Here is a 23,467-nt window from a genome sequence, read left to right as displayed (position 1 = left end):
TTGGAAACTTCTCGATCCCTGTGACCTACAAATTAGACCAAAAATCGAATACGTTCCCAGCTGTTTCTGAGGTTTGGACCCAGCATCCAGTATCACCGTTCTGCCGCTACCCAGCAGCTCTGGCCAGTGTGATAGGCAAGGGGGGATCCATCCACAGCAACCCTCATCCATAGGAAGAGGTCAGGAGTACCAGCCCAGGTACACCAGTAACGGGATACACTCGCAGCATCAGTTACCCAGAAGAAACCCGGTACTGGATGCCGGTAAAGGAGTGGTGGCAGCATTTGTAAGCCCCTCATATTGCGGTGAGAGGGAGCATTTGCGATGCTGAAAGGGAACGGTGGCAAAGCCCAGCCGGTTCCCAGCAGCACCAGAAAGAGTGGCATAGGCGGTCCATCCTGTCACACCTAACCTTGGTATAATTCTTAGAGACTCACTCTACCATAATAATATAATCATATGCCAACCTGGAAATGCACCTGTTGCTGAATCCACCTTCCCCCATATGAAAATAGGAAGAAATAAGTTTTAAATGTACTCCTATTATCTGTTAGCTATTAAGTTTATTAAGATTGTGGTTAATTTCCAAATTTAAATTTTAGGTCATTGTTCCCTGTGACCAGAGCTACTGCCTGATGCTAACAATTAACATATAATATTGCTGTATGGAAAGCTCTCCTGTTTACATGGTGAGGTTTGTTCTCATGACTACCCAGGGGAGAAATTAATTGCACATGATCATAAATTCCTTGGCCTAGCCAAATCTAGTCCTGATTGTATGTCTCAGTGCTGTCTATCCCCTAACCCAGATTGGCCACCCTGCTCAAATCATGCACTAATATCGGTCCAGTATTTCAAGTGCTTATTTGAACTTCTGGCAGGGGTGGAAACTGATTATTGCTCTATATAAAGAGGACATGCTGTATTCTATAGTGTGCAGAGTGTACTTTGTGTATTCCAACTGTGTGTATCATCACTACCTCACAGTGATGTGTAACAGATCTTTTAAGAGCTACTAGTGAGCAATAAACACCACTCTTCATATTGGATCCTGCACAATACTTATTATGTGCTAAATTCCTTTGATGTGCAGATTTGAGCTATACCTCTAATCCAGTGGTTCCCAAACTATGCGCAGCGGCTCCCTGGGGTGCCTCGGCGATCTCACGGGGATGCCTCAGCCAGGTCCAGTGGTAAGCAAGGTGGGGAACTACTTGGCAATTATTTTGGCTTAGGGGTGCCTTGAAAAAATTATGGAGACCCTAAGGGTGCCTTGAACTGAACAAGTTTGGGATCCACTGCTCTAATCTGTTCCCTGGCTGTCCTTTGTTGAATCCAGTGCCCTCAATCAACACTCTGCATGCTAAGATACAGTCATGATAAAGATCCAGGAGGAATCAGCCACAGACACACAACACCCAGAAGTAAGTGGTTCCAGGTTATGGTGAAGGAGTCTACTACAGTGACTACTCTCTTACAACTGCAGCTCAGTTGACAGTTAAAACTGGTGAGTTTCTTGTGGCCAAGGAACACCTGTATGAGTGGTCAGTAACTTGCTAGGTTACTAACAGTAAGAGGAACCCCAAGACAAATCAGAAAAAACATTTTACTTGTGGCAGCAAGACTGTTTGGCAGAGTAAGACCATGCTATAACATCCCTTTTCTAACTGAGCATATAAAGAGTCCTCTAGTGTTCTGTAGGATAGAACATATACTGTCTCAGTAATAGAAAAGGTGAAATGAAATTGACATTCAAATAAATTACCACAAATCGCCTAAATAATCTTCGAATATATTATTGACAGGAAGACAACTGGAATGTGACATGAACCAAATGGCACCAGTTATTCATAATGACTGTCGATTTATCTAATTTCTGGATTCATATCAAATCGTAAGCACCTTGAAGGTCTAATTTAGTAAACACACTGACCCTTTTAATTTGTTCCAAAGTTACCATATTGGCCCCTTGAAAAGTTCTGAAATTAATGATAAAGTGTTTTTTTTTGTTTTTGTGATTTTTTTTACAATGGCTTGAATGAAACTCCTGTAGTCAATATGTGTTCTTAAACCATTATCTTTTTGCTTACAAAGAAGAGCCCTGCTTCAGCTGGAGAAGTGGCGGGTCTAATGAACCCCCATATGAAAGTTTCCTTTTATGCACTTTATTCTTTGATTGCCAGAGGTTATCATCATCATCATCATCATCATTATCATCATCATCTTTATAAAGAGCATAAACGTTCCTCTTAGAAGGCATACATCCGGGAAGGAGATGTATGGAACAGTCATTGGGCCTATGAATAAACAGAACTTCTGATTATTTTACAAACCATTTCTGCAAAATCATGGTACTGAAATATTCCAAGTGTAGTTTTGGCCAAGTATACATGAGGAATAAATCAATTCCGATAAGAATCCTGACTGCACTGATCAATATCTGCTGTTTTCCAGATTTGTTAATTATTACTTTAGAGAATTTATTAACTAAAATGATACAGTTTTGGGCTTAATATCCGATGATGACAGATGCATCAGTGTAAGGCTGAGGCTGACACAATTGTAGGCTAGTGGCATTGCACTTAACACCAAGGGTTAAATGTATCAAGGTGCGATTTTGCAAATCCAGCGATTTTCTCTGGAGAGTTGAAACTCGCAGATGTATGAAGCTGAGATTTCATGTAAAATCGCCAGAGTTGTGTTTCTGTCAAAATCGCTATTTCCAAAATCGATAGAGATCAAACTCCCGACTGTTTTCCACTCTAGCTATACAAGTCTCAAATATATGGAGCTGCGATTAAGCAAACTCAGGAGATTTTGCATTAAAACATGCCAGATAGGACACGCTGCTTGCTAGCAGACAGGCAGTGTAACAGTGATGTATTTACAGAACACGCTGCTACAACACAGGAGAGTTAACTAACACAGGAGTGTTTTACATCGCAGCAAAGAGTCAGAGATGACCAGCGATTTTGAAGATCAGGGTAAAAATCGCAGCTTGATACATTTGATGAGTTTTGTACTAAAATTGTGGGTTAACATCTGCGATTTGCTGCGATTTTAACACACTGAAAAAAATCGAACCTTGCTACATTTACCCACAAGTATCTTTACTGACATAATCTCTCAGAGAACATCTGATATAAGTCTGGTCGACCACAATAGTGAGGAAGCAGAGAACAGAACACAGCTGGGGTGGCCTGCCATATTTCCACCTCATGGTGATCTACCCGCTGAGGCCTACAAGTCCACCACAAGCTAAGATCTCTTCTATCTCACCTAACTCCCTGACAAGCTTGGGAAGCTATCCCTACATACCGCTGTGAGAGATGAGAGTCAGCAGAGAGGGGAGACACAATCTCAGAACTCCTAGACTCTGAGACACACAGTGATAGTTACTCCCTCTACCAATCCCGACTACAGCACACAGCATAGATGTCCCCTAAGTACACAGCATTTTGGTCACTTTATGGAATTTAAACTCAGTTCCGATAGCAATTACTACCTCTCCCATTGCAATGCCATCAATCACTGCAGCATTCAACACCTTTAGGCATGTCCCTAGACTGTCTTACAATTTATTGTCATATTAACAAATAAATAAGCATTATCACCTGATAACTGGTCACTACATTGAAATACTGAGAATCAATTCAGAGGTCAACACAAAACCGTGCTGTATGTCGTGGGGGGCGGGGCCAAAATGACACGATTGGCCTCGCCCCGCCCCCTCCCGCCCTCCAAAATGGCGTGAATCACCGAGAATCGCTTGGATCCGGGAGAAATGCCAGCTCCCCCGGGAGCCCGGGAGACTGACCCGAATTTCAGGAGTCTCCCGGACTTTCCGGGAGAGTTGGCAAGTATGTGCAAGCATTATAATATTGTTTTTAGCAGCACAAATACTCTCATCAGCTCCCTTTCTAAGCACTCTCAGGGGATAATTCAATTGGCCGCATTACTGTAAAAAGAAACACAGCCTGCGCACTATTAACGAAATTACGGTAATAGTGCGTATAATTACCATTAATGCGGTAATTTCGTGGCTCCCTGAGCCACGAGCTGAAATGTGAGTTAAAATTACCGTATTAACGGTAAAAGACTTAGCGTAGCCGTATTCTTGGGGGAATTGAATCCCCCCCTCACTGTCTAATCAACTGATCTCCAGCAGGTTCAGCTGTGATCTTGCTCGCTAGAATTCATCTAGACTATGATGATACTAGCTACATTTCAACCACCAGAGGGTGCCATTACTCTTTCTCTTCAGTCAGCTCAGAGTGTTATAGCCAACTTCTTAGGAGGAAAGATGAAGTCCAATGCATTAAATTCTGACAATCTGCAAGCTAAAATAGACAAACTCTGACTCTCTCAAGGTGTGCTTGATAAGGAATTGGCCATACTGTGCTCTGAGGTCGAGGTAGATAGCAGCAACTCAACTCCAGCAAACTTGCACCTTCCAGGAATAACTCCCCAGATTCAACATCCCACCAACCCCCCCCCCCCAGAGTGGCTCCTTATATCCATGGTCAAATACACAGTGTTTTCCCCTGGCTCTCTCTTTCTTGAACATTGGTGGGAGCTGGACTAGGAGGTTGAAGGAGGAGTGGAGATGAGCTGTAATTCCACAGTGGCTCCCCTGCTGGATTCCAGACAAATGTCTGGATTAGCCCTGTGGAGGACAATGGATACTAATTGGCTGTCATGGAGCCTGAGTTTGGAATAGACCTTGAAGCCCCGCTCTAGATATACTTACACTCAGAGAGGTGCAGAGTCTAATGGTAGAGAGATATTCACCAGGGATCCCCACAAGGGAATATGGACTTAGCTGCTCTCTAGCCCCAGGTCACGGTCCTCTAAGGGGGATTAGAGCACGGTGAGATGAAACCGTGAAGTGGAGCAGGCCTGCTGGAAGATAAATGCAGACATTCAAATGAACGGCAGTGAACCGAAGCGTTGAAGTCTTTAGAAAGTGAATAGCTGAGAACAGGACTGATGAAGAGGCAACAATACTGCAGGACTTGATCGTGGAACAGGTAACACAGAATACCAACTGAGAAGTGGTGAACTGCCGAGTACTGATGCACTGAGATCCCTGGAAAGTGAATAGCTTGAGGACGGGACCGATGATGAGGCCGGTGGTAATCGTAAAAACGAGTATGCCGACATGGAAAAGGCCTACAAAATAAACCCAAAAACCTGAAAAAAAAAAGACTTAACTTGAAGACGACGCTGGAGATCAACGATTGGAACGGCATCATGACAGCAAGTGTTTCCGATTGAAGAACTGTTCGGCAGTGCAGGCTGACATCATTGCGACGTCTGTCACTAGAAATGTAAAGTGGCAATGTTGGGACCCCTAAGGTTAAGTGTTTAAACACTTAACCTGACATTGCCGCTTTAAATTTTTAGTGAGAGACGTCGCGTTGACATCAGCCTGCACTGCCGAACAGTTCTTTAATCGGAAACACTTGCTGCCATGATGCCGATCCAATCGGAGATCTCCAGCGTCGTCTTCAAGGTAAGTCTTTTTTTTTTTCCATTCGTTTTTTCAGGTTTTCGGGTTTATTTTGTAGTTCTTGTCCATGTCGGCATAATCGTCATAGTTAATTCGTACCCAACCCGATGAGGCACAAGGTTTGTGCAATAAGGCCACAGGTCTTGATCGTGGAATGGGTACACAGGGTACCAACTGGAAGATGGTGAACTGCAGAGAACTGATGCACTGAGATCCCTGGAAAGCAAATAGCTTGAGGACGGGACCGATGATGAGGCACGAGGTTCTTGCAATAATACCACAGGTCTTGATCGTAGAACAGGACAGGTAACACAGGATACTGATGTGCAGACAGGATCCAGAGAGAACAGTGCCCTAACAGGTAAGGAAACCTGAAAATCTGAAAGCTTGATAGAGAAGCAGGTGCTTTAAATAGACAGAACTGACAAGCAATTAGACAACCAAGAGAATGCAGGAAGTTTTGAAAAGACCAGGTTTGCGCATGCTCAGTTCAGACCAGCAAGTGAATGCAGTGAGTGAGAACCAAGGAAAACAGATAAGAACAGTGACCACAATGCAGGTTAGCTGGTGCAATGTGTGACATTGCCCATCCCCACTTTCGGATTTAGGATAGCATTCAGCCCCTCCTGAAATTAACCCTTTACACTACTTTGTGAGTGTATAATCTGCAAACATTGGAATGTCCTGTTGAAAGATAACATCTTAATGAATATCCTTCCAGTTAAGCCCAAATTTGTTTATAGGAGATCCTCCAGTTTGAAGGATTATTTAGTAAGAGGTATACTCCCAAATAATACATCACAAGTGAGTAGTAATAGGAATAAAGGATTCTATAGATGTGGGAATTGCCAGGCGTGCAGATCCACATCTGGTAATAACTCTAATAATAGAATTACGGAATTCACAATTAATGGACAAAATTTTCCAATAAGAAAATTTATTACATGTGACACAATTAATGTAATCTACTTGATGGTCTGTAAATGTGGGTTAGCCTATGTAGGTAAAACCTCTAGAACCCTTAAGAAAAGAATGAGTGAACACCTTTATAACATCAAGAAAGGTTTAGAAACTCACTCGGTATCTGCCCATTTTAAAACACACCATTCATGTAAAGAAACTGATATTGTATATTTTTTAGGTATAGATTCAATTCGACCTACTTGGAGACATAACAACATAGATATCTTGTTGTCCCAGATGGAGATGAGATGGATATTCCAGCTTAACAGCCTCATCCCCCATGGGCTCAACAAAGATTTTGAAATAAAATGTTTTCTTTGATGATAAATTTTTTATAAATTTTTTTTTTTTTTTTTATATTTTTCTGGGATATGGTAGAGGATGCTTTATTGTTTTTTATTGATTTTATATTGTTGGACTGTACTTGTTTATATATATCTACATCGTAGTATGTACTGTCTGACAGTGATATGTCACATCCGGCAGTTTCATTCATTTTGCGTTCCACAGCATGTCAGATCTGACGATTATTAATTCCTCCCTGCGACCTGTGGCGTTGTGTCACTTCCGGTTGAGTGATCGCGGAAATGTTTACATTTTGTTTATACAGATGAATATGATCATATGTGTTTATTCTATTCTCCTTATGGCTCTTATGTACTCTGTTGGAATGTGGATATTGGGATATGCTACTGTTATTTTTATAGTTTATAATTTTGGAGAACACCATCACGGATTGGTCATATCCGGTATAAAGAGCTGAGGATTTAGAACCAGTCTTATCTCCTTGACAAAGACAGACGGTCGAAACGCGTTGGAGTGATAAGACTGGTGATTGGGAGTGTGGTGAGCGCTGTATCATTTATCGGTTTGGAGGCATTCATACTGAAAGACTGTCCTGGGACTATTAACATCTGATTTCTGTATATGCGCTAAGACCTTGATCTCTGGTAGGAGCAATCACACTCTATTTTACTGTATCTGGAATTTTTATTAAAAGTTTTTAGTTGCATAAAACGGTATCACGCTAGATTCTGTTTACTTTCTTTTCACCACTCCCATCGGATACGGTAATACGGTTGGAGAGTGATATTGAGGTGGGCACAACTCGGATATCGAGAGGAGTCCCTTTGACGCCGTTTACCCTCACATAAGCAAGAATTCTGCGGCTGGAGAGGATAGTGCGGCGGTGGGAACAAGTCTGGGAGTCCTGATATCGAGGGAAATTCTTCTAACACCATATATGCTCATACACTCACGAATTCCGGTAGGAATCCATCTTTTACTATTTCTACGGATGTGGAGAAAAGAAGTATTATATTTTGAAGGACGTTGTCTGTGTTTGAAATTATAATAGCAGATTTTCATTATCGATATGGTTGATGTTGTATATTATCTATGAGAAACCTGTATGCGCTGAATGTCCTGATTTATTTTTATTATTTACAAAATGCAGGTTAGCTGGTGCAATATGTGACATTGCCCATCCCCACTTTCGGATTTAGGATAGCCTTCAGCCCCTCCTGAAATTAACCCTTTACACTACTATGTGATGTCACTGGGTCCCCAGCTGTTCCATGCTTCCTGTAGAGAAAGGAAGGTGGAAAAAATATAGTTACAGCCCCCTCACCTGTATCCTACAACTGGATTCCACCTGATCCTTACCTATAACACACCTGGCTTCAATTTGAGAACAATGTATAACAGCATCACTGCAATAACAACAAACCCATTTTTACAATGGGTAACATGAAATGAAGAAGTTTCTTATATAGGCATGGCTGCAATGTCCACTTATCCAAATGTAATTAGACACAGCAGTTGTACTCTGGTGAGCTGGGGAACAAAATCAGGGCTATAAAAAGTACATCTTGTTATACTCCACATTTTGTGAGAAAAAAGTGACAGGCTGGTTAAGGTGTTATCAAACGCGTCTTGTAACAGGTGGTTGTTTATCCTCTGGAATTTCATACCATATGAATTGGTGATAGCAAACTCACAAACCGAATTTAAAAATGTATTGGGTACATTTTTTTTTAATATAAAGAATAGTATCTGTAGTATAATTATGGGGTTGAGAACATTATGGATTGGTTGTGCCAGGAAATTTAAACTGAGACCTGTGTCTTTTTTCATTTGTACTATGTAACACTGTTCAGTGGGCAGCAGAGAAATGGTGTCTGGTTGAGTCCCTGTAGTTGCAGCTGGCCGTTCACCGGGTTCTGGAACTCTGATGCCTGATAATTGAATTATATCAGAATTATTGTTAAATGAAGTTGTATGATGATCAGTGTATGTGATCATCTTCTGTCCGCACAAACATTCTTTTCCCATGAGGTCAACAGTTCATACAATTTAACCATATATGTATGAGGCCAAGTAATCCTGCTGTCAGTGCTTTGGCTGAATGGCAGAATGAACTCTTGTATGATTGGCTTTAAAATGTATGTACTCTCAAGACCATTCAATGCAATAATCAGCCGATCTTGTCTTCATGGTTCTGAGTATGGCATATATATTGATAGAGAGATTACTGTCAAACCAATAACAATGTAAGCATGAAAATATAATCTCCATCAATCATTCACCTGCTAGAAAAATACTAAAGACATAAAAACAGGGGTCCTAGCAGGAAGACATTTTTCAAAACAGGTGTCATTTGGTTGCAACTCTAAACGAATTGAAAGTTTTGAGCTTTATTCCATACAGATTTGCATTTAGCACCACAATTGTCCTACATCAGTTTGACAAGAGCCCCACATCACTACTCTGTGCTGTTTTTAATGTTCAGATTGGCTAAATGCTGGCCTAACACCACCTACTCTATCTCCTGCTCATCTGTGTGACCCTTGTTTTGGCAGATGAGGACAGTAGATGCTCAGACCATAATCAGATGTATTCCATGCTGGCAGCACTTTTTAGTCCTTTCATCTTCTGAACAAGCTCCCATAGTAAATAATAGCATGCAACTAGGAGTCTCCCTTTCTACCCATAGTATATACATTGTTCATAAATAGGAATAGTGTGGTACCCCAAAGCCCTGTTGAACAGCACAGAGGAGTGCATAAACGCTTTTAAAATGCAGGGCTACAAGGAGTTAATTGTGCCCTTAAAACTTGTGCCCATGAGTGATTGACAGGAGGAGTATGAAGGCCCTGATTGGCTGGGGGAGTAACTGGAAGAGGTTGTGCAGGAAGGAAGAGAGAGAGCAGCATGGTAGAAGGAACAAGGGGGAGGATGTGCAGCCGAGCAGAGAGAAGATAAGCTGCTGCCAGAACTGTGACATTGCCAGCAAAGCGGACGGAGAACAGCTGGGGACACGCAGTGGGGCGCCAAAGACAGTATTCACTAACTACAGAACTCTTTTCAAGGTAAAACCTAGCCTGTAGTGTACTGCACACACCCCAGTGTCAGAGGGAAGAGTGATGAGAGAATTTATCCAAAACTGACATTGCATTCTTGTACAAGGAAGGATTGTGAGAGCTTTCCCCCCAGATCATACCTATACACAGGCTGCAGGGAACAATTAAGACGGTCGTTTCAGATATATCCTGTGTGTTTGTGTGCTGATATCTGGACATTATACCCTGCTGCAGAGTACATGTGCTGATAGAGATTCATTGACTGTTGAGAGAACAGCGCCATCTTGTGGCTGAAATGAGCAACAGCTCTGCCTTCTACTATAATACTTAACCCTTGATGGAAACCTCTGCAGGACATTGGAACACTACACAAATTCCTGTGCACAGGTCAGCCCAGGACTGAGTGGAAAATATGGTAACGTTACCGGGGATAATATTGGTGCACCAAATGTTTTAGATGATGTTAATGTTATGTGATTTACCTTAGAATTGATTTATTAATATTGAAGGTGTGACATTCAGTGTTAGTGGTACCGCTGCAATTCAAGTTAACTCAGCAGTAGATGCTAAAAGTGGGGCGCCTGACCCATAGGGAATAGCACGGTACCCCAAACACCTGAATAAGAAGTAGCCCTCTAGTGGGCGTGGTAGTGACCGTAAGAGTCTTGATGGGTTATTATTGATGGTTATTGCATCGTCACCAGTCAGATATTGTTAACGTGAAAGTAGTAACTGTGATTACCAGTGTGCCTTATTAGACAATGTGTATTGAAGATGTTATCGTTATTCTGCCTTATACTCACCAGGTGTATGTTATATGTTAAATGCTATTGTGCTCTATGCTGATCAGACGCATTATTTTGTCATTACTATTGAGCTGAAGGGGTCAGTGGCGCGGTGGCTTACCAAAACTATCCTTACCGAATTCTCAATAAAATCAAGTTGTTTGACCAATCTTTGTCCCTTTCATTGAAGTATTTATCTCCTGACCACCGGATATCCAAAAGAGAAAAGAACCTGACTCGTATCTGGGAGACAAGGTAAGGGAAGGATTTCCCATCAGTACTCGACCACCACAATAGAACTGAACTCAACTTAGTGTTCATACAAATCAGTGGTCTTGCTATAGAAAACATTACAAGCAGTTATTTGTTTTCAATGCAGTTCTCAATTATGGTAGTTGCTAAAGGTAAAGATACAAATATAACCATCTTAGCAAGTTTCAATGTGGTCTCTTTAAAAAGTAGACATGCCAATTATTTAAAGTGAAAAAATACAAATACTTTTATATAATTTTCATTTGCTTGTCATGCAGACTGGCAACAAGCGGCCTAAATGTGCGATATGTGTATTAAACACTTTTCTTTGTGCTAGAGTATTTGTTTTTCCCTAGCACACATGTATATACTGTACATCCTCACAGAGCTATAAACAGGTTAGACACTAAGCTCTTTATCAGATTAGGATTAAAGGGGGATCTTCCTTCCATCTGTGGTCTTCTAAAAGGCGGAATCAGACATGAGAGGAGATAGAGAAGGGCCATAAACAGCGTTCCTTGGTCTTTTACACATCCAGATTCAGTTGAACAGCAACATCTATGATATCGTCTTCTCATCAGAATCCCTGAGTTTTCTTTGCATGAACCATCTTCTCCAGAAGAATACCATACAGCTATAAAGACTGACTGTCTGATGTGTTTTATAAATATCTATTAGAGTACTGAAGTCCAGAGATCTTTTGTCAACATCACCATTCAACTGTGACATATCTGAGGCTCCTTTTCCTTGTGGTATATATAGAACCCTGGAATGGCTCAGGACATGACGGAGAAAGACCTTCTGAAGATGGAGGTGGAGCAGTTAAGGAAAGAGATTAAGACAGAAAGGATATTGGTAATGTATTTTAATTTATTAACATTTATCTGTCCCATTGCTCTGATCAGGGTTTTGTTAACCAGGTCACTTAGCCTGAAACATTTTTCTTGAAGTCATTTTGACGTCCCATGTCAACGCAAGCCAGTGATGGGTCCTTTTGAGCATGCCTGAGTGGCTCGCCGGCCCCCACATTTGCAGGAGAGATGGAAGCCTAAACTAAACTTTAAGAAAGATAAAATAGATAAAAAACAGTATTAAAACAAAACAAAAAGGAAAGAAGTCATTATTGTACTAATAAAGCATTACCACTACTGATCCGTGGCCATTGCCACACTGAGACGGCGATTGTGATAGGAAGACTGTTGCTAATGTATATATTTCATATGTTTGGTAGGGGGACTATACATGTATTCAGAGTGTAAATAGGGAACATGCTATAAGCAATACTAACAAAATGTATCTGCTACAAAAGTTCTTTTTCCACAATAAGTATGTACACTAGACAAAATTGTTTAGTGCCAATGTACTAATAACAGGCCAGGTTTTATGAGTATAATTGAACACTAGTCTTTTTGTATTTTGACTGATATACTGTAGTTTCTATACAGGTGTATAAAATAGCCCGGTCCCTAAACTGGATGTCTTCCAGGCATTGCTACCTGTAAAGCACAGAGTATTGTAATGAAGATTTGCCTGGCTATAATGAAACCAATAACAAATGTGTCCTGTTACTGTCAATCTCCCATGGAGCGGTGCAGCCTTGTTGTACACTGAATAGTCTAATAGAAATGTGTTTTGATTTGTAGCTATCAAGTTCAAGTGTCCACTCCCACTCACAAAGTGACAAACCAGTTCCAGTGCTTTCTGCTTAATATTCAATATTCCTTAGGCTGGGTACACAATACACAGTTTTCAATTATCGGCCAATCAGACGTTAAAGGACCGATTGGCCCGATATCACAGTAGTGTGTACCCTGGAAAGATGAACGATCATCGTTCCAAAGCACAGATAATCGTTTGATCTGATTGGTCATCCTGTTTAAAAATGTCGTTCAGCTATAGAACAATGTCGTTCCAATTCTGCAGTGTTTTTGCCCTCTTAGTGATGCACAAACCTGTACCAACCAGCGCCGGTGCTAGGGCCCTTGGTGCCCTAGGCACAGTGTGAAAATCCCTTTAAAAATCGGCGCCCCCCTGTCAAAATTGGCGCTGCGCTTCCCTCCCCTCAGCTCCCCATGTCTTTCTTTAACTTACCTGCATGAAGCTGCTCCTCTCTGCTCTGTCTTCTCCCCTCCCCTCACAGACACTGTCGGGCCGTGATGATGACATCATCACGGCCTGTCACTGTCAGTGAGTGGAGGGGAGGAGACAGAGCAGAGAGGAGCAGCTTCATGCAGGTAAGATTCATAGCCCCTTCCCTCCTCTCCGCTCCGTGGATTTCCATTTTAAATGATCATAGTCATTTTTTTTTTAATTTCGAGGCGCCCTGCAGAGCCCGGCGCCCTAGGCAATTGCCTAACCTTGCCTATTGGGAGCGCCGGGCCTGGTACCAACGTTGCATGTTTTGTGTATCTCTCCAGGGAGCACAGGTTAGTTATTATCTCAGGTGAATGTATCTTCACCTGTCTATTGCACCTAAGTATGAATTGAACCAAAGGGTAGAAGACAGGACAGATGTGCTGGAGACTTTATATTTTCCCTTTGCTTTCAGCAAGATATATTTAGCATATTCCACCAGCACTTTGGTGGAAAGTCAAATTTCTATGTGCCCTTCGACCATTGTATTAATGATGTCCCATCATTATCACCATTAATTTAAGACATAAATGAGGCTAAACCAAGCAGGAGAAAAATTAAATCATTTAAAGAAAGTTTAAAATGATGAAAGGGATAGTACACTCTGATGTTAAGTTTACGGTTTACACAATGCACATTTTCCAGAGTATCCACCAATCTGCAACTGTTTTTATAGAGTTGTTACCAAAGACCAGAAAGTAGACTTGCGCCATGAAATGTGGGAGTTGGACAATTACTCGCAATGTTACAAATAAAGAAGCAGGACGGGTCTACATTTTTTGCAGTTTGTCAATTAGCCATACTGTAAAGTTTGCATCTTGTCTAGTTGCAGTGAGACGCAAGAACCTGTGTAGACAGGGCAGTGAAACATGGGCATTTAAGAACATTTCAGTTTTTTAAACTTGAAAACCCTGGCTTTCTAAACATCTCCCTAGTGAAATATTCCATTAAAAATAGTGACTCCATAGCTTAAGGGCAGCACGGTGGCTTAGTGATTAGCACTTCTGCATCACAGCGCTGGGGTCATGAGTTCAATTTCTGACTATGGCCTTATCTGTGTGGAGTTTGTAAGTTCTCCCCGTGTTTGCGTGGGTTTCCTCCGGGTGCTCCGGTTTCCTCCCACACTCCAAAAACATACTGGTAGGTTAATTGGCTGCTATCAAAATTGCCCCTAGTCTCTCTCTCTCTCTCTCTCTGTCTGTGTGTGTGTTAGTGAATTTAGACTGCAAGCTCCAATGGGGCAGAAACTAATGTGAGCGAGTTCTCTGTACAGCGCTGCAGATTCAGTGGCACTAAATAAATAACTGATGATGATGATGATGAAGGACAGAACTGATTTTGAATTGGAAAATTGCATAATTCTAAATGCCTGTGTGTCTCAGCACATTGTCACGTTTGTGTCTCATCTTCTTCTGCAGAAACTGGGTTATTCATAAAGCACATTCACCAAAGGGAAAAGTTGGCATGACAGTGATACTTTGGTGCAAATGTTCTAAGGGTGGTATCACATGACTGCTATTTTTATTACACACAGATAATTAACAATTAAAATTCCTTAAGTGTTAATGAGTATGTGCTATAAATTGAGAGCAATGAGAATACAAGTATTTTAAAGCATGATGAAAATTCCTGAAGTGTTAATGAGTGTGTCAATAGTTAGTTTATGCGACATACTATATAATACCAACTGTAAAAATCAAATAAGTTGCCAAAGCTGAAACAGAAGAGTTTTTAATAGTTGACATGATGCACTGGAAGCAAGTCCAAATATAATCAAGAATGATATATTAGCAGCTGTGCTCTCTGTGTTCCTACCATCCTTTCCCTAAATCCATCCCTCCTAATGGTCTTTCTAGAGTCCTAGGGGTATATTTACTAAGCTATGGGTTTGAAAAAGTGGAGATGTTGCCTATAGCAACCAATCACATTCTAGCAATCATTATTAGTACATTCTACAAAATGACAGCTGGAATCTGAATGGTTACCATTGGCAACATCTCCACTTTTTCAAACCCGCAGTTTAGTAAATATACCCCCTAGTTCCTTTTCCTCACCGCTGGTTTAACTGAACTCCATTCTGCAATGTTAGCGGGAAAACAGCTGAACCGCACAGGTACAGTGGATTACAAGAATTAATTTCAGAATGTTATCTCCAACGTGTTTCGTCCTTCAATGGGATTGTTTTTTCTCCAACGCTTTTCATCCTTCAATGGGCTTTCTCAAGAATGGATAGTCAGCTGTTTCACACAATATAATTTGTTTAAAATTGTGCTGTGTAAAAAAGATAATTAATTCTTTATTTTGTTGTAAAGCTCTTCTTATGAATGGCAAAATAAGAATCCTTGCAGTTAGGGGGGTATTCAATTGTTGCTTTTAACGCGCTAAAACAAAAAAAAACGAGCACTCTAAAAATATTAGCGTTAATACGGTAATTACTCGCTAAATTGGGAGCTGGGAGATGAAATTCAGCGAGTAAACTACCGTATTAACGGTATTTACGCGCATATTACCGTATAAACTGTAATATTTTTCGAGCGCTCGTTTTTTTTTGTTTTAGCGCGTTAAAAGCAACAATTGAATACCCCCCTTAAAATATGATTTTTAAAATAATGAATATTTTCATAAAGGAGATAGTACATCAAGATATGTTCTAATGCAGTAAAAATTAACCTATATCAAAATGCTTTTTTTTTCTTCATTTTTTTACACAGCACAATTTTAAATAAAGTTTATTCAAAAGTGTTTCTTTTAAAAAGTTGACCTCTGCCATAACTAGCCATCCTTGAGAGAGTTCAGATAAACCAGCCACGAGGAATAGGAAATGACACTCTTCTCAGCAAAGAAGAGCATTTAGAGGGACGGAATTAGGGAAAACATATAGTATAAGAACTCAGCCTGCATATCTGCTTCTATTCCATTCCTAATTATATTTGGACTTACTTTTCATGTTTTCCAGCGCCTCATTACTGCAAAAGATCTATTAAACACTCTCTTATTCCAGCTTAAATGGCTTAAATAATACTTGCCAAGGGGGGGAGGGGGGGTGTGTGTGTGGGTGGAGGGGACGGGGCTTGGTGAACATGTCATTTTTGGCCAAAATGACGCAACTCCCTGAGAATTGTGTCATTGCGTCTCTAATCCTGCCCACTTCACTAGGAAGTGTGGAAGAATGTCTTACTTTCCCTGGAGTCAGGAGACCATCCGGAATTCGGGAGTCCGGAAAAGTTGGCAAGTACGGCTTAAATATTGACAGATCATTAACACCTGAGGAGTTTTCACCATTCTTTAATGTACTTGTAGATGTGGGTGTAGAAAGACTGGAGTGACAACTTTCAGGAGTGAAACATAAGGTGTTTACTCAGGATGGTAAGTTAGATTCAGTGTCTTCAGAGATGAATTGTTTGGGTCACAAGGGGTGATCATTTCCCCTCCACTTCAATGTGTCACCCCATCAGTGACTGAGCTCTTGTGTACACCACATTTTTCTAGCAGAAAGGATACTAGTATTCAAGCGCTGTCATTTACTCCTTTGTACAATGTCAAGCAAACACTGTACAGGTATGCACAGTATTACCAATGTGAATAGCAAATGTGCTTCATAAACCTATAGCTAAAGTGGACATGCCAATCAGGCACAAAGAGACATTAAAATATCTAAAGTATTCGCTAAAAATGTGTCTAGCTGACTCTCTGTTAAAATTAGAATGGAGCTTTTATCCCGGCCTTTTCCTTTTCGCTTCCTAAAGCCGAACCTGAAGACATTTTTAATCTTGAAGTGGGGCTAGCATATTTGGAAGGCAAAAACAATGACACATACTGTGTATACACCACATTCTTATCTTGCCCAGTATATATACCAGTACCCATGCTATTATAAACCATAGCCTATTTCCCACTGTGGCTGGATCACTTATAAATGATTTATTGTAAAAATATATTTAATTTATTAGTGTAGTGCGCCAATTTATATCATTGCAAATGTACTGATTTTTGATACTGTGTATTAGATATGTACTGATTTTTGAGGTATTGATTTCTCAGACAGTATGTCATGTTGAGGTTTTGTAAATTTTCTACAGGAAATCCCAAGTAAGCATATATGTGGAGGTGATGTGTTTTTGAAACTTGCTGAAAACAGGTAATCTCATGTTAATAGGACCTTTCATTGCTGAGTGACCAACACGTTTGATTAATGTGAATTTTGCAAGTTAAATTGCGTTAAAAACAAGATTACAGAGAAAATGTTATATCCTTATGGTAAACATTCAATATAATACCTCAGATGTTGTGATGCTGATAGCAGCAATGTATAAAGGTGTTAAACCCCTCCAGGCTGCTTTATGTGCAGGCTGCATGAATCAACTGGATTGGTTAGAGGGGCAGGAGGCTGGATTATCTCCTGCCTCCTGTCAGGGTAGCTGTGTAAATCTGTATAAAAAGCGGACTGTTTGACCATGTAATGTATTATCATACTATCTGTAACTTCTGGAAAGATCGCTAGCACCACAGACTGGCATGTAAGTGTCCTTATTAGGACACTTGAGCAGTTAGAGGGGCTCAATACTACAGTTCAAGGGGCGCAATTTTGAAGAAAATGGATGGTGGCAAGGCAAGCACAGCCGGTCCCCAGCAACAACAGACAGTGTGGCATAGGAGGTCCATTCTGACACACCCACCATACAGCAAACCCCTTTGCTGTATGTACGCCTTTGATCCATAGGCCAATATACAGAATTCCCTTTTGCCCCGGAACAGTTTTTCCCTTTGACCATCTTGACACTTTTTCCAGAATCAATCTCTCCGAAGGACCTCCCCAAACCTCAACATCTTTTTCATAACAGTGGCCACTGAAAGCACAAGAGGGGGTTAGCTCCTCTTACCCTGGAAGTCAGTACTAGCCTGCCCTCCACTAAACCACCAAGAGTAACACCAGGCACCACTGGCTTTCTGTCAATAGTCTGAATTTGCCTCTTTAAGGGTTCAATTGCTGCTCAGATTAACTGCTTTCAAACAATCAAATGCATCTTCTAAAATACTGATTGCTCCCTCATATTGAAACCACTTAATTATGGTGAAATTACGGTGAAAAACTAGGGCCCAGCTTTTAATGCTGGCTCTGTTTATGTGGGCAGCACAATGGCCTAGTGGTTAGCACTTCTGCCTTACAGCACTGGGGTCATGAGTTCAATTCCCAACCATGGCCTTATCTGTGAGGAGTTTGTATGTTCTCCTTGTGTTTGTCCGGGTGCTTCGGTTTCCTCCCACACTCCAAAAACATACTGGTTAGTTAAGTGGCTGCTAACAAATTAACCCTAGTCTGTGTGTCTGTCTGTGTTTGTATGTGTGTTAAGGAATTTAGACTGTAAGCCCCAATGGGGCAGGGACTGATGTGAGTGAGCTCTCTGTACAGCGCTGCGGAATTAGTTCCGCTATATAAATAAATGGTGATGATGATGTGTACAATCCCTTTAAAAAGAGGCCAAATCTGGGTTTTACAAGACTACACCTTGAAGGCTACTTCAATGCCTGCTAAATCCTTCTTGTCTTTTAAGCACAAAGACAAATAGATGGAGAAGACTGTAGAGAACCATAAAAATGGGTATTTGTGGAACAAATGGCAACTTTAATTATATACATAGTTTGTAATGTATTCTTGAATAAGAATATGTTATTTAACAATAGTAAGGCCACTATAAGATGCACCTGTCATCACATAGGGCAGATTGTAATTTAATGGGTGTAACCAATATTCATGAGAATGCAGCCGATCACCTCACTAGGAATCAGTGATATTACTGATGATTATTATGAGGCACAAATAATATTTATACGACACTGGCTGGACACTTGCACAATAACATTGACGTCTATTTCTCTCAGTATTTATTTATTTGACAGTGATATTTATTATTTATTTATTTGACAGTGATATTTTTGTTATATACTCATCTATATTTCCTTCTAGGTTTCTAAATCTGCCCAAGAAATGAAGACCTTTGTTGAATCTTTAGCGACAGACGATCCCTTGCTTAAAGGCGTACCAGAAGATAAAAACCCATTTAAAGAGAAGGGTGGCTGTTCTTTGTCCTGACACACATGTTATACTCCATTCTATGGAGCCCTACAATGAGCGATAACTTATTTTCTTCTCTGTAGCAATTTTAAAATGTGTGTACACTCTATCTGTGTTATTAGAATTCTAGTAAGTACAATAAATTGTGTTTTCATGATTAAACATTTTATCATTAACTATACATTCCATAAAATGTGTCCAATGTAACAGTTTGAAAAAATAAAACTTTCTGATAGGTTGGCTTGTATAAACAGATTATGGGATATCCAGCATAAATATCAATCAAACACAGTTCACCCCCCAAAAAAAGAACACAGGGGGCCTGAGTCATTAAGGAGTGTATCCCACAAATGCGCACTTGTCGTCAGCACAACATACACATTGCATGCTCAGAACCAGACGGTATGCAATAGAATGCAGCCACGTCCAAGTCACCTCCGAGCGAAAAGACATTTACAACCGCCTACAATTTAGGGAATTGAACGGTGATGGGAATGGACAGATTCACATAGGCTATATATAGTAATGGTGTTCCCGTGCAGCCACATCCAAGTCAAACTTAGACACACACAGACAGGGCCGCCTTCAGAAATCATGGGGGCCCGTACTGTGATCATGTGCTCTGGCTGTGACAGCCAGAGCACATGATCGCAGGGGGAATGATTCCTCCACCCCTGCAATCGCATCCTGGTGCCTGGCTGTCACGGTGACAGCCAGGCTGAAAACAGAGTAGTGGAGAGCGGACTGCAAGACAGCGGGCCCCCAGGTAAGTATGTGTTGCACTGTTGTATCGGGCCCCCTGGTGAGCCCGGGCACGGTACAACAGTACCCCCTGTACCCCCCTGATGGCGGCCCTGCACACAGAAGTATGCTGGTTTTCTGCCATATCTCTTACTCCAACTGGGGGGCTAGTTTAAGTTCTTAATACTAGTGCTGATGGCTTAGTATGTATGTGAGAACATATGTTTACAATCAGCAACTGTAAAAATTGTATTTTATGCACAATAGACATTAAGGACAGTCTAATAAATGTTTTGTTTTTTTTATTTCAATGTATAAGCATAAATATTATTGACAGATAACATATATTGCTTAATATTTTTTTTCTCTGCATTCTTTTGAGTTTTTATATTCCCCATAGGTATTGTACTTATCCTGCAGTGTCTGGTCTAGTACAGCAGAGTGGACCTACACCCAAAGTCAACACCGCAAGTATCTTAAGATTCGTTCCTTTGCTGACTCCGGGAGTATACTGAGCCGATTTACATGCGGTTTAAAGCAAACGCACAATGCGCTCAGTATTCCTTCCCTTAATGACTCAGGCCCAATATGTGCATTTTAAAATTAAGTGTAGTACATCAAAGTCATGTTTACATACATACATTATTTTCTCATTAGCAATCTGGCATTAGTAGACATGTTTTCTCCCCATTTTTGTAGAATTTACGTATTACATATAGTGCAGCTCTGCTGAAAAACAGAGAACTAACCTCTGCAGTGGATTGTAGCACATTGAGGATGGGAAGGAGTGGAACAACAGGCCTCATGTTAGTCATTAGAATCATTATTATACGTGAATGCCCACACTCTGCCTCCTCCTCTACACCCTATGACTCTGTGAAGTCTGAAGGAAAGTATAGAGAAAAGAGGTGGATTGTTCTTTCCTCCATATATGTCTTAATACAGGGGGCGCAAAGTTTACATTGTGGAACATTGATAAAATACAGTGATTGGTTTTTATTAATATGAGGTAAGAAATTAAACATATCAAAAAGAAATCATAATAGCATATTATTAAGATGTGGTGATAACATTAATAGTTTCAACAACAGGGATAAGTAGTGGTTACTATAGACTCAAAAGTAGATCATAACTGGTCTAACCATTCTAATAATCATACTGGAGGCTTTTTAATCCATCTAACTATATTTATTTTAACTCTGCAGGTACAGGGGCATTGTGTGACTTGAGATTAGCTTATTTTGCAATTAGAGTTTTCTTTTAGTAATGAAAGTGTGTTGAGGCTGGAGGCCTCTGGTTGGATGGAGACCCAATCAAACTAAACTCGCTTTCATTCATAAGTGTAAGTGGACAATGAGCGGATTAGTCTTCCAGGCAGACCTATCTCAGGCTTGATGCCAAATGGTTAGATTTTAAAGCCAGATCAGAGGACTGCAATGTGTCTGTGAATCAGATTGCAGCAGCCCCGTCTCAGAAGTCAAAGCAGAAGTGTACTGCAGAATTATTTTGCTGGGTTGATTGGATTAGGAATTCAAATGAATAAAAGGTGATGTTGTAGGACGAGCATAATGGGGTTTATTGTAGTTCCATGCATATAATGTATGTCTGAATATAAGCACACTGGATATTGCAGTAATCAAGAGAAATCAGGTGTAAACACAGACTCGAAGGTAGTGCAGGGATGAGTCACAGCTAAAAGACAATGCATGAATATACCACAATCATTGTGGTAATGCACATATATAACAGATTCGGTAACAATCAGAAATATACACGGCCTTTATGAAAATGCAGATATATAACACTGTCTTTGTAGCAATTCTGGTATATAACAGTTTTTGTAGCAATACAGAAATATACATAGTATTTACTATGAATGCCTAGCAAAGTGAACAATGATAATTACAGCACTCTGTGTTATATGATTGCATGCAGAAGCAAAGCGAGATAACAAGAAACAGCACAATGTAAGTTTCAAATCCATGTATCAGGAACCAGGTGACAATAGGTTGTACAGTCAGGTATCAAGAACCAGGAGACTGCTGAATACAGAGCCAGGAACTGCTTGATGGAAGGTCAAAATCACACTAGATATAGATACAGGAACCAGGATGCTAGCATTTAACACTATCACTGGCAATGAGTGCAGGACAATCAGCAGTTAGAAGGAGACACACTTGAACTGCATAGCCGATCTGAGTAGCAAGCAGAATGCAAAGCAGATGAAAACCGATTGCAACTGCTAAAGTGGGAAATAAGTGGCAGTTCTTGGTCCCTCTATTCTCACCATGTGTGTTTGAAATCTCAAGTGACAAACTGCATGAATTGAATAAATCTTGATGCACTCACCCACACACCAGCAAAATATTTACTGTTTTCTCTGTTCAGCACACCACTATTTAAAAAACTTCACCAATATTCACGAGATCATCTAACCACATGCAGCTCCCAACTGAAACAAGTTAGGTATCTTGTAACTCCCGCCTACAGCATCTTAGATGGGTGTTTTCCATTGGCACAGAAAGAGGAACATGGGATAGCATGAATGGACTGAACAAACTTGATAGCCTCCATCAATGACAGCCTCAATGTCCTCATCCACAGAAAGTTTGTATCACATTACCTCCAATGTTTACGATATGATGACAGGTGATACATATTGCCTGCCCAGGTATAATTAAAAGAAGGTTGGAGAAACAACCAGACTACACAACCTTCCAATAATTCATCAACCCCACACCCAGAAAATAGATTTTTTTAATTTATTTAATAAAACAGTGCAATACTTCCATTGCACAGCTAATCATACTGGGTGCTATGGGGATAACACATATTTTCTATAAACATTTCAAAGTATGTAAATAGCTTCTGCTGTTTTACCACAATTCAACATGCCATATAATATGTCAGAGATTACATGATCTTTCTTTTTCGTAGCCAGGGTCACTCTTGCTAATCACTCAGCTAAGACGGACTTCTCAGGCTAAGTCCTGATACCCAGATATTAAACTACAAGCCCTGAGTAATCTCATATGGGCTTCTTAGCTGGCCTGCCACAGACTTCAAGATTTATGTTAATCATAGCAGATGGTCAGCGTAATGTAGGACAAAGTGACCTAAAGACAATGAAAGAATATTTTGTAACAGCATCCATATAAGAGTAAATATACCTTTTACAAATGAAAAGTATAATCTTAAAACGGGGACACAAACCAGTCTGTTCTGATAACTTTATGGGCCTGAGTCATTATGGAATGTAAGGCAAAAAAAGGAGTAAATGTTCTCCTGGACAAACCATGTTACAATGCAAGGAGTGCAAAGGAGTTTATTATTTTGCACACAAATACTTGCTAGCCTTATTTTTACACTGGACTTTAAAGTTGATCTAGGACAGTGATGGCTAAGCTGTGACACTCCAGGTGTTGTGAAACTGCAAGTCCCTGCATGCTCTGCCAGTTATCAGCTAGTTATCTACTGGCAAAGCATGCTGGGGCTTGTAGTTTCACAACATCTGGAGTGTCACAGGTTAGCCATCACTGATCTAGGACATACCCTACCCAGACTATAAATCTGACCCCACGTTTTAAATTTACCTCCACCCTCCAATGCAACATGGTTTTGCCCAAGTTACTTCTTTTTTTATGCT

At 40.5% G+C, this 23,467-nt stretch overlaps 1 protein-coding gene across 1 annotated transcript; it reads left to right on the top strand.

Moving 5' to 3' along the window:
• The first annotated feature begins 11,343 nt into the window (after positions 1-11,343).
• Positions 11,344-19,242, top strand: GNGT2 (G protein subunit gamma transducin 2). Its single transcript, XM_075177191.1, has 2 exons — positions 11,344-11,729; positions 18,973-19,242. The coding sequence occupies exons 1-2, from the start codon at positions 11,646-11,648 to the stop codon at positions 19,096-19,098; spliced, it is 210 nt and encodes a 69-aa protein (XP_075033292.1). The 5' UTR covers positions 11,344-11,645; the 3' UTR covers positions 19,099-19,242.
• Positions 19,243-23,467: the final 4,225 nt, after the last annotated feature.

This window comes from Mixophyes fleayi, chromosome 6 (genome assembly GCF_038048845.1).
Source record: "Mixophyes fleayi isolate aMixFle1 chromosome 6, aMixFle1.hap1, whole genome shotgun sequence".
NCBI classification, from domain to species: Eukaryota; Metazoa; Chordata; class Amphibia; order Anura; family Limnodynastidae; genus Mixophyes; species Mixophyes fleayi.
This window is presented reverse-complemented; position numbering and strand designations above follow the sequence as displayed.